A 12,582-nucleotide genomic window follows, 5' to 3' on the forward strand; every position below is an offset into this window, starting at 1 on the left:
GCTGAGCAACATCACCTCTGCCATCAACACTGTTCCACACAGTATTGGCAGTCCTTGGTGCTCCAGAAACACCGGAACGAGTTCCGAAGAATTCTGCACTGGCGTCACGAGACATCAACCCGCTGCGACGAAGGCCGGGTTCACGAGCTGTTAATTGGCTTCCCTGTTCCTGAGCGTGCCCCACCGACATCGGTGCGGGATTGCGGTCCTCCACTAATTACGGTGGTAGCGCCAGCCATGCTCAGCCTGTCTCCTCTATACCTGCACCACCATACTAGGCATCAGAGTTGAGACGGGCGTTTACTCCCTCGATGACTCCTGAAATCCACGGAGCCAGCAATCTTCACCGGCTCATCCTTCGGCGATCCAAGTCGGATGGTAAGTACCCGCTTCTGCGGCATTCCCATTGAGATGTGTTCTCTAATTCGGGCCACATTGTTCGAAAAGTTCTAGGTCATGTACCTTCCAAGAACTGTATTAGTGTCACATATCACTATGCCAGCTATGTCAGCCACAATACCAAGAGAACCTCTCTATCATTTCTTTAGGATTGTATCAGGACATCCTCCCATTTTCAGTAACGGGGCTCTGTACTGATTAATACTCTGGTTTCTGGTTCCTAATTCAGAACCAAAGTTCCAGATGCATTCGCTGATCTGCTAAACACGAGATCCAGCAACTACTACCTCAAGTGCAAGTACACCTCGAAGCCTGATGACAGGTCTCAATATCTCCTTGTACAACACACAGAAATGCGGGTAAGACTTTACGCTCATGCTCCCGTGGGAGCTTACATGATACCCAGATTACATCAGCCCTTCCAGTTGGACACCTCCTGGTCTCCCAACTGGCTGGATATCAGAGCGGCCACCCCACTTTGTACCAAGGTTCCTGGTACACTCCCCCAGACGCTTCAATGCGCGGGGGGGGGGGTTGGGGAGTTTTAATTACACTATTCTTTCTTTCAACAGAAAGTAGTTACTCTCCGCCCATCCTGGACCTCAGAAATACCAACTTTCTTCAGAAGGCACAGGTAAAATGGTATCTCTCGTCACCATGCTTCCATATTGCAGTAAGTACATTACCTCTAATCTTTCTATGTGCTTCATGGTGAATCAACAATATTACAATCCCAAGCTCTGCCGGTTGCACCAGCTTCGGCAACTGGAGTATTTCATTGAATCACTATCGTTGAATGCTGCTTCTCTGCAGAGTGCAACATCATTCACACTTTTCCTTGCATGGACAGCTGCATTACCACAGTCAGTACACGCAAGGAGCTCTAACTTCTTCATGACTCACTATACATTTATTACCTGGGATTACTGTCACTGCCATAAATCCCTTAGACAACATTTATGGACACCACATTCATAACGACCTTCCTGTCCAGCATACGCGCAGACATTCTAATAAATTCTTACATGTCCCTGCGCGCATTTTCCATAACCTCAGCCCCTCAATTCTTCATTGTCGAGCCATGGGGTTTTTTCACTATGCACTTTCCTCATAGATCCAAAATTGCTATGGGTTAGGTTCAGTGAATTTCCATTATCAGTGGGCCTAAGCTGTTCAACCGCTTTCATCCCTCATCCATATTGCAGATCTAGAACCAAAACCTAGTCTGATTCTGCTCATGCTCGCATTTACTCAGGGTTGTAAAGTTTGACCTAAAAGCTTTTCAACCCAATATGCATCTATTCCACTCCAGGCACAGTTTCACATGAACTTCCTGGAGCTTGTAGCCTTATGCCTTCCATTACTGCCTCTGCAACAAATCTTTGTGCATACAGATAGACAGCATAGGGACAATGTGCTTTCCAACACACAAGCACACACAACCTCTTAGCTGCTCTGCTAGGAAGCTTCGCAGCTCTACCCTTGGCCCTTGCTCACTTCATGCATCCTCGGGCCACTTATCTAAGAGATTTACTGAACGCACTTGCAGACCTTCTCCATGTAGGTTTCCATCCTCTCGAATGGTCTCGGACTACATGTGTAGAGGGAAACATCTTCTAACGCTGAGGTCAACCGAACTTACCCTCTGCATCTGAATCGAACCATATGGTACACAGATTCTACTCCCTACACATGTTTCCAATGCGTTCCCATAGACGCCTTTCTTCCATCAAGGGCCTCTTAAATGTGTCTCTTTTGCTGCGTCTCATAGCTAGCACTCTTCTAATGTTGAACCGGGATGGGGTTCACTGTTCCTCAGACAGCAGGATGTCCTCACGAAACCCACCCGCCACCCCACGGAGTTGAGTCTGTATACGTTTTTACTTTTATTTTAGTTTCGCTTGTGCTTTTAGCTATAAGACGAGACTGAGGGAGACACCTGTGGCTCACAGGTATAATTGAAGGCTGAGCATGCTCAGTACACTCAGTGTGCCAGTGTCAGTCAAAGCTTTGTAGAAACTTTGACAGAAAAGTTTTCCGTAAAGGGCTCCATCCTGTGATGTCACCCATATGTGAGGACTGACATCCTGCTGTCCTGTGAGAACACCTGTTTCAGGTAAGCAACACTTGCTTTTTCTGAGGATAGCAGGTGAATTAGCCATGCTGACCCACCCGCCTCACTGGACAGTTCTGACATGGCATACTAACTTGCTTTAATACGGACTGAGGAACCTCAGGCAAACACGGGAAGTTACAAGAGGGCGCACCTAACTGAAAGACTTTACTAGATTTAGAAAGCTCTGCCACCTAGTGGCACGGAAGACGTACCCAGACAGATAGCATGGCTAATTCATCTGCTATCTATGGAAAACACCATTTACGGTAAGCTAACTTGCTTTTCCCATACTTATTACAATGCCCCTAAATCACCCCAGCAGCACCTCACACAGCACACCCTCCAATGATTGCAGCCATGCTCCATTCTGCTGTAACCCTGCTCCCTGTCCAGTACACAGACTCTCTCTGTCAATGTCTTTCTGCAGCATCTCTGTCTTTGTAGTGAATATTGTTTTCTGAATGACAAAGTCCACCCCCTTTCCCAGGTACAGAGAATCTGAAAATACTGGTAGAAGACAGTATTTTAACTCTTCAGATATTACAATCATCTCCGCATGCTGCTGCAGGCCAGGAGCTGGAAATGGAGAGCTGGGCCGAATTACTGCAGAGCTTTGGTAAGTTTCCAAACACTGTAGGGGGTGGATAGTATTCCTTTAACACAGATGTTATCACATTGGGGAGGGATTTGGTATTAGAATATTTCCTGTGACTATGATAGAAAATTTGAGTGAACTGAATAAATGTGTGATCTAAGGATGATAATGTTCAAAAGCATTTATATATGTAAACTCTGTTTTCTCCGAGGACAAGCAGGATGGCAATTCTCGCACATGAGTGTTATCGTCTCCTGGAGTTCAGCCCAGTCTAGCACTTTGACTGTGCCTCAATGGGTGTGCCCTGCATACCATTATACCACGCATCCACATGGGCTCCCATCAGTCTCTCTTTTTCCACAGAGTCCTCAAGTCATGGTTTTGGTGCCTTACGCTTCTGGTTTCTGGACCTTTTTGTTTTTTTGCCACATTAGTAGGATCGTTGATTGCAGGGTCTCATGTTTTTATCTCTTGTGGCTATCCTAGTATTACCCCATCTCTCGCTTAACACAGATGGGTAATAATGAACAAAGTCCAAAATGGGAAACAAAAAGTATCAAATTCAAAAAAATCCTATCCAATAACTATATCAATTGACAGAAAAATGTATTATATGTGTGTTGGTAAGACCATCATATTGACAGGCATTCATATTCTGCTGAAAATTTATCTGCAACCATTTTTCGTCTGAATATTTTTAAGTCATTGGTCTGCCCACCAAATCTACCTACATTTTTCTGTTTGCATTCTCCATATCTATATCCTACAGTGTTTGTTCCATCTTGCCATTTCTGGAGGAAACACCATTAAAGAATGGTGACAACGTATAGTGGGAACACTGGAAAATGGATCAGACTCTGTAGGATATAGATATTTATTTATTTATTCATTTTTCTATACCGATATTCGATTTGAAATTTCATGTAACGTATTTACATGTAACAAATACGTCTGGAGGCAAATACAGTGTAACAATTTAACAAAGAAATTCTAATAAACTATAGGAACATCAACAAACTAAATTTACAATAACTTATTTAACAGTAAAAATTTACTGATTCAGTATGTTCCTGCCGGAGAGAGGAGATGGCAGGGCTTAAAAAAAAAAAATGGGAGCTGTAATTAATTTTCTGATGGGAATGTCGTAGAAGGGTCAAATCTGAGTGGAGTTGGGAGAGTGTTCCAAATATGGAGATTGCAAACCATTGATTTCATTTCCTGAAGTAGGAAGGGCAGGACATCTGGAGCTTTCATCTTCTATAATCCAGCATGGTGTTTTGGATGGATGTTTAAGATAAGTTTTTCACTACATTACATTTTCACTAATATAAAGTTTTAAAGAAAGCAAATAGAAAAATGTAAAAATTACAGAATAGGGTTGGTTAGGTGACAGACCGATGACTTTAAAAATATTCAGGTGAAAAATGGTTGCAGATCAATTTGCAGCAGAATATGAATGCCTGTCAATATGATGGTCTTTGCACACTGAAAATGCGAAGTAAACAGCACACACTCCAGTGTTATGACTGTCAGCCGCAGGCAGCCGTGGCCGATCCAGCTCACGTCATGTCTTGCCCTGCTCTCCACTCCTGATACGCTCGCGGCTGTGGCTTGCAGCTACCATCGCGTTCCTCCTGGCTTTCGGGATTCCTCGTGGCGACTGGGACGCCGCCGACCTACACTCTGACTCCAGGCCTCCCTAGGCGCGTGCGCGTGTGTCATCTGGCCTCCCTTTAAAGGTCCTATGGCGGGAACTCCAGGGGCGTCTCCGGCTAATGACATCACAAGTCTGAGATATTTAAGCACCTCCTTTGGCCTACGCTAACCGACTTGGCAACAAGTTCCCTGAGCTCCTGTGGTGCTTGTACCATTCTCCGGACCTGCGGTTCCTGCCTTGGATCCCTGCTCTTCTACCTTGGACTCTAGCTCTGGGTACCCACTCCTCAGGGGCCTGCTCTGTGCTTCCCTTCTAGGACTTGTCCTGCGCTGCCCCGCTCCTCAGGGTAGCCTCAGCGCTACTTCGCCAAACATCCTTTCGCTACTCTCCCTCGCTCCTCAGGGTAATCTCAGCGTTACCACACCAGAGTTCCTGTCTCCACGCTTCCTCACTCCTCAGGGTGGTCCCAGCGCTACTACTGCAGAGAATCCTGTCTGTTGCGTCAGAAGTGGACCCTTGGGCCGAGGTGGGCTGACGCAACCCATAGGTAAGGACCTACGGGTCCCCACCGGCGGCAGGCGGAGTGGGCTGATAGACAGAGGCTGCTGGAGCTTCACCTATACCAGCCCTTGTTCCTCGCAGGTTGAGCCTTTGGGTGCCGGAGCCGGCAGGACTTAGGTGGGCCTCTGTATGTAGTCGAAGTGAGAGTTGGTTCAGCCCAGAGACAGCAGGTGAGAGATGGTACAGTCTTACTCTGGACTGGTAATATCCTGGAAACTTGGGCGCCAATGGAACGGAGGCAGACAGAGGATGCTCGAGCAAAAGCAGGCCGAAGCCTGAAGAAACCATTCCAGGGAGTAAATTGGGGAGGCATCCAAAGGCAGGCTTGAGTCGAGGCTGGTGACAATCCGAAGGCAGTGGCAAGCAAGGCTGAGGTCTGATCACAGAGATAGTCAAAAGCATAGTCAGGCAAAGCAGAGGTCTGGGTCTGGAGATAGGCAATAGCGTAGTCGGACGAAGCAGAGGTCTGGGTCTGGAGATAGGCAGTAGCTTAGTCAGGCGAAGCGAAGGTCCGGCTTGGAGAGAGTCAATGGCGTGGTCAGACAAAGCGAAGGTCCGGACTTAAGAGAAAGTGAATGGTGTGGTCAGGCGAAGCGGAGGGCCAGGCTTGGAGAGAGTCAGTGGCGTAGTCAGGCAAAGCGAAGTCAAGTCCGTGTAGTCAATCCGAGGAATGAAGTGAGGTAGGAACGAAGAGACAGGAACCAGGAACAACGAGGAACAGGAACACAGGGATGAGATGAATCTCTAGGAGGCAATGAGTACTCGATCAGCAAGGAGACCTGTTGCAAAGGCAACGCTAGGGAGCGGAGCCTGAGCTTAAATACTGTAGTTAAGTTGACATCATCATCTGGGGCCGCGGCTAGGTTCCCACCGCAGTCCCTACTTAAGGATCAATGGTGCGCGCGCGCCTAGGGAGGCCCGACGAGAAGTGGTAGCAGGACTGGGAACGCTGGGGACAGTGGCAGGGCCGGAGGCACCGGGGGAGGCCCGAGGATGGAGCTGACAGCTCACCGCCACCAGCAAGGACAAACCAGAAGCTGGAGTCACTGTACAAAGGTAAGAGGGCCGTGCTGCGAAACAGTGTCTCTACGCTTCCCCACTCCTCAGAGTAATCGCAGCACTACCCCCCGCTCCTCTGGGTAATCTCAGTGCTACTACTCCAGAGATCCTGTCTCTATGCTTCCCCGCTCCTCGGGGGAGCCTCAGCGTTACTACACCAGAGAGCCTGTCTCCACACTTCCCCGCTCCTCGGGCCTGCCTGGTGCATCTCTGCCTTGGAGATCCTTCCTTTGGTTTATCCTGTCTCCTGACCTGCCCGGCAATGCAATACTTTGGACTGTTCTCTCAAACCCCGCTCCTCGGAGCACTCCGCAGTATTGCCTCAGTGCAGGTGTCTGCGATCACGTGGCTGTTTCGCAGACAACTCGTCTACGCCTCTTTTCTCATGGGCCACAACCGTGATCCAGTCGCCTGTGTTTCCATTCCAACTCGCCTCCCAACGGTGGGGCCCTGTGGGGCTCAACCCCTCAAGGAGAGTCAACTCCATGAAACCTACAAAACCTAACATCCAGCTTTATTTGTTTTAGGCCAGCAGGAAAAACACTATTTTAACAATATTCAATTGTTATTAAGAAAAACACTCCAGAGCCGTGTTTCGCATAGTGCTGGTTGTGCTACATTCAAATTCAGTAATACAAAGATCAAATTGTTAATTGTAAAGAGGAGAGGGGGAGGAGAGGAAGAAAGTGTTATAACTGAATCCTGAGCAAGTAAGAAGAAGTAAACAGAAAAATGGAACGAACCTCAAACAGAGAAACTATTTGGGGTAGAACTTCCACAGGGGGAGACCTCAAAGAGTCGTTAAGGCATTAAGAGACAGAATAAGGAACTATAGAAATTAAACATAAAAAATTAAGGAAAAAACTATTTATTTATTTATAGGCAAAACAAATTGTAAGAGCTGCAGTTGAGTGAAACCTTCCGAAATAGGCTTACGCTGCATTGAACACTGTGAACTGTCTGTGGCAAGGAGACCTGTCCAGCGTTTGTCTGCAGAGACTGGCACATCAAAGGCTTCACCATACCGCTGAAGCGGGGAAACGAGAGACAAATCCATCGCTCTACCGAATGACGGTATATAAAAGGCAACAAATAAATAAATAAATACAAGCAAAAAGAGCTGCAACAATAAAGCGAGCAGAGCTGGGAGCTGCACTCTATCGCGGCAGGCAAAGCGGAAACATTTTTTAAAAATTAATAAAAGAATGTTAAAAAGGATATTAAAAGGGAACTGAGAAAAGGAACTCGAGGCTTGCTTACGTTCGGTTCAAATTAGTGCAAAGAACGTGATATGCTCTGGGATCCATGTGAATACTTTACAGTAGATGAGTCATTACCTGCAGGGAGGGCGGGAACCAGCAATTCATACTGTCAAAGAGAAATAAGTGAAGTCAGAGATGAAAAAACATGCCACTGGCAAATTAAGAGAATGCAAAAAAAGGGAGCTCTCACTGGCAGCAATAATCAGATCATAAGAACATAAGAAAATGCCATACTGGGTCAGACCAAGGGTCCATCAAGCCCAGCATCCTGTTTCCAACAGTGGCCAATCCAGGCCACGAGAACCTGGCAAGTACCCAAAAACTAAGTCTATTCCATGTTACCATTGCTAATGGCAGTGGCTATTCTCTAAGGGGTGGATTTTAAAAGGCCCGCGCGCGTAAATCCTTCCGGATTTACACGCGCAGGGCTCTCGCACGCCGGCGCGCCTATTTTGCATAGGCCGCTGGCGCGCGTAAAGCCCCGGGACGCGCATAAGTCCCGGGGCTTTCGAAAAGGGGCGAGAGGGGGTGTGTCCGGGGGCGGGCCCGGGGGCGTGGCGCCGGGCCGGGGGCGTGGTCGAGGCCTCTAGACCTTTGCCGACAAAGGTAAGGGGGGGTTTAGATAGGGCCGGGGGGGGGTGGGTTAGGTAGGGGAAGGGAGGGGAAGGGAGGGGAAAGTGGGGGGAGGGCGAAGGAAAGTTCCCTCCGAGGCCGCTCCAAAATCGGAGCAGCCTCGGAGGGAACAGGCAGCGCGCGCTGGGCTCGGCGCGCGCAGGTTGCACAAATGTGCACCACCTTGCGCGCGCCGACCCCGGATTTTAAAAGATGCGCGCGACTACGCGCGTATCTTATAAAATCCAGCGTACTTTTGTTTGCGCCTGGTGCGCGAACAAAAGTACGCGATCGCACAAGTATTTAAAATCTACCCCTAAGTGAACTTAATAGCAGGTAATGGACTTCTCCTCCAAGAACGTATCCAATCCTTTTTTAAACACAGCTATACTAACTGCACTAACCACATCCTCTGGCAACAAATTCCAGAGTTTAATTGTGCGTTGAGTAAAAAAGAACTTTCTCTGATTAGTTTTAAATGTGCCCCATGCTAACTTCATGGAGTGCCCCCTAGTCTTTCTATTATCCGAAAGAGTAAATAACCGATTCACATCTACCCATTCTAGACCTCTCATAATTTTAAACCTCTATCATATCCCCCCTCAGCCGTCTCTTCTCCAAGCTGAAAAGTCCTAACCTCTTTAGTCTTTCCTCATAGGGGAGGTGTTCCATTCCCCTTATCATTTTGGTAGCCCTTCTCTGTACCTTCTCCATCGCAATTATATCTTTTTTGAGATGCGGCGACCAGAATTGTACACAGTATTCAAGGTGCGGTCTCACCATGGAGCGATACAGAGGCATTATGATATTTTCCGTTTTATTCACCATTCCCTTTCTAATAATTCCCAACATTCTGTTTGGTTTTTTGACTGCCGCAGCACACTGAACCGACGATTTCAATGTGTTATCTACTATGACGCCTAGATCTCTTTCTTGGGTTGTAGCACCTAATATGGAACCAAACATTGTGTAATTATAGCATGGGTTATTTTTCCCTATATGCATCACCTTGCACTTATCCACATTAAATTTCATCTGCCATTTGGATGCCCAATTTTCCAGTCTCACAAGGTCTTCCTGCAATTTATCACAATCTGCTTGTGATTTAACTACTCTGAAAAATTTTGTGTCATCTGCAAATTTGATTATCTCACTCGTCGTATTTCTTTCCAGATCATTTATAAATATATTGAAAAGTAAGGGTCCCAATACAGATCCCTGAGGCACACCACTGTCCACTCCCTTCCACTGAGAAAATTGTCCATTTAATCCTACTCTCTGTTTCCTGTCTTTTAGCCAGTTTGCAATCCATGAATGGACATCGCCACCTATCCCATGACTTTTTACTTTTCCTAGAAGCCTCTCATAAGGAACTTTGTCAAACGCCTTCTGAAAATCCAAGTATACTACATCTACCGGTTCACCTTTATCCACATGTTTATTAACTCCTTCAAAAAAGTGAAGCAGATTTGTGAGGCAAGACTTGCCCTGGGTAAAGCCAGGCTGACTTTGTTCCATTAAACCATGTCTTTCTATATGTTCTGTGATTTTGATGTTTAGAACACTTTCCACTATTTTTCCTGGCACTGAAGTCAGGCTAACCGGTCTGTAGTTTCCCGGATCGCCCCTGGAGGCCTTTTTAAATATTGGGGTTACATTTGCTATCCTCCAGTCTTCAGGTACAATGGATGATTTTAATGATAAGTTACAAATTTTTACTAATAGTTCTGAAATATCATTTTTTAGTTCCTTCAGAACTCTGGGGTGTATACCATCTGGTCCAGGTGATTTACTACTCTTCAGTTTGTCAATCAGGCCTACCACATCTTCTAGGTTCACAGTGATTTGATTCAGTCCATCTGAATCATTACCCATGAAAACCTTCTCCATTACGGGTAACTCCCCAACATCCTCTTCAGTAAACGCCAAAACAAAGAAATCATTTAATCTTTCCGTGATGGCCTTATCTTCTCTAAGTGCCCCTTTAACCCCTCGATCTAACAGTTCAACTGACTCCCTCACAGGCTTTCTGCTTCGGATTTATTTAAAAAAGTTTTTACTGTGAGTTTTTGCCTCTACAGCCAACTTCTTTTAAATTCTCTCTTAGCCTGTCTTATCAATGTCTTACATTTAACTTGCCAACATTTATGCTTTATCCTATTTTCTTCTGTTGGATCCTTCTTCCAATTTTTGAATGAAGATCTTTTGGTTAAAATAGCTTCTTTCACCTCCCCTTTTAACCATGCCGGTAATCGTTTTGCCTTCTTTCCACCTTTCTTAATGTGTGGAATACATCTGGACTGTGCTTCTAGAATGGTATTTTTTTACAATGACCATGCCTCTTGGACATTTTTTACTTTTGTAGCTGCTCCTTTCAGTTTTTTTTCTAACAATTTTTCTCATTTTATCAAAGTTTCCCTTTTGAAAGTTTAGCACGAGAGCCTTGGATGTGCACACTGTTCCTCTTCCAGTCATTAAATCAAATTTGATCATATTATGATCACTATTGCCAAGTGGCCCCACCACCGTTACCTCTCTCACCAAGTCCTGTGCTCCACTGAGAATTAGATCTAAAATTGCTCCCTCTCTCGTCGGTTCCTGAACCAATTGCTCCATAAAGCTATCATTTATTCCATCCAGGAACATTATCTCTCTAGCGTGTCCCGATGATACATTTACCCACTCAATATTGGGGTAATTTGTCTCCCATTATTACTGCACTACCAATTTTGGTTAGCTTCCCTAATTTCTCTTAGCATTTCACTGTCCGTCTCACCATCTTGACCAGGTGGACGGTAGTATACCCCTATCACTATAGTCTTCCCTGACACACAAGGGATTTCTACCCATAAGGATTCAATTTTGTATTTAGTCTCATGAAGAATGTTTATCCTGTTGGACTCTATGCCATCCCGGACATAAAGCACCACACCTCCTACCGAGTGCTCCTCTCTGTCATTGCGATATAATTTGTACCCCGGTATAACACTGTCCCTTTGGTTATCCTCTTTCCACCATGTCTCTGAGATGCCAATTAAGTCTATGTCATCATTCACTGCTATACATTCTAATTCTCCCATCTTACTTCTTAGACTTCTGGCATAAGCATACAAACATTTCAAAGTTTGTTTTTTGTTTGTATTTTCATTGTGCTTTTTAATTGATAGGGATAAGTTAGAATTTTTTAAGTCAGGTGAGTTTTTAGTTACAGGCACTTGGACTTCTTTTCTTATTATTGGAACCTCACTGTCGGAATGCCCTAATTCTAATGCATCATTAGTATCCTTTGAAGATACCTCTCTCTAAACCATGCGCTGCTGAGTAACTGTTCTGAGCGGTATGCACTGTATGAATTCTGTAAACTAAGACTAGCTAAATGGGAGAAGCTCCCAACAGACTCACATGTGTCTTCCAAAAACCAAACCAATTCAAGATGGGCGAAAGTAAGGAATGGAAAGAAATGGAGTATAATGATGCTAAGTTATTGAACTAACTCAGGGAAGGGGAGTGTTACATTTGCCAGCTGCTGAGCCCCGCGGCCGGCCTCACTCATCTCCCGATGCCCTCCACCCTCCGCAAAGGGTCCCGGCTCTCTAGCGGCTGCTGGAGCCTCTCCTGCACCATCGGTGGCCGGGATGCCACCGACCACCGCCCCGACACAGCCCTCTGTTTCAGACATGTGCGCAGCTCCAGTCGGGATTTAAAGGGCCGGCGATGGGAAAATGCTGCCGGCTCCTTCAGATGACATCATCTCCCCCAGCCTATTTAAAGCTGCATCGGTCTCCCAGCAGGCGGCTTGGTAAAGGTCTCCTCGCTGTCTTCTTTGGCGTGCTCTCCAGTGGTCCTGATCCTGCCCTCCTTCTTCACTTCCAGATTCCTTTTCCCTCTGACTGATCTTGGCTCTTGACCCGGCTTGCCTCTTGACCTTGTCTTCTCCCGCCTGCCTCTGACCTTTGGACCAGACCTCACCTCATCTTCTGCCGCCTGCCTCCGAACTCCAGACCAGACTTGACCACGCCTTCTGTCTACTTCATCCTTCAGGCCCTCATGACCCTCTGCCTCACCCGGCCGTGCCATTGGGATCATCCACGCAGGGTCCCACTTAAGACCAGCTGGCCCCTGTACTCAAGGGCTCAATCTGCGGGGAACATGGGCTCGTAGTGGCAAAGATCCAGCTGGCCCCTGCTTCCCGTCCGGCCTCGCCTCCCTACGATGGGGACCTGTGGGGGTCTCTCCCACAGATAGTGCCAACACCACCTCGGGCCAAAGGTCCACGTTTTGTACCAGATTCATAACAGGGAGGAGGGAAGAAGGGAGAGAG

At 46.6% G+C, this 12,582-nt stretch overlaps 1 protein-coding gene across 1 annotated transcript in view; it reads left to right on the forward strand.

The window, feature by feature from the left end:
- Positions 1-12,582, forward strand: part of DNHD1 (dynein heavy chain domain 1) — a 792,986-nt gene that overhangs the window by 352,347 nt on the left and 428,057 nt on the right. Inside the window, exon 20 of the mRNA XM_029601740.1 lies at positions 3,003-3,131. Coding sequence (XP_029457600.1) covers positions 3,003-3,131 — 129 coding nt within the window. The remainder of the gene's footprint in view (positions 1-3,002; positions 3,132-12,582) is intronic.

Source organism: Rhinatrema bivittatum, chromosome 5 (assembly GCF_901001135.1).
Source record: "Rhinatrema bivittatum chromosome 5, aRhiBiv1.1, whole genome shotgun sequence".
NCBI lineage: Eukaryota > Metazoa > Chordata > Amphibia > Gymnophiona > Rhinatrematidae > Rhinatrema > Rhinatrema bivittatum.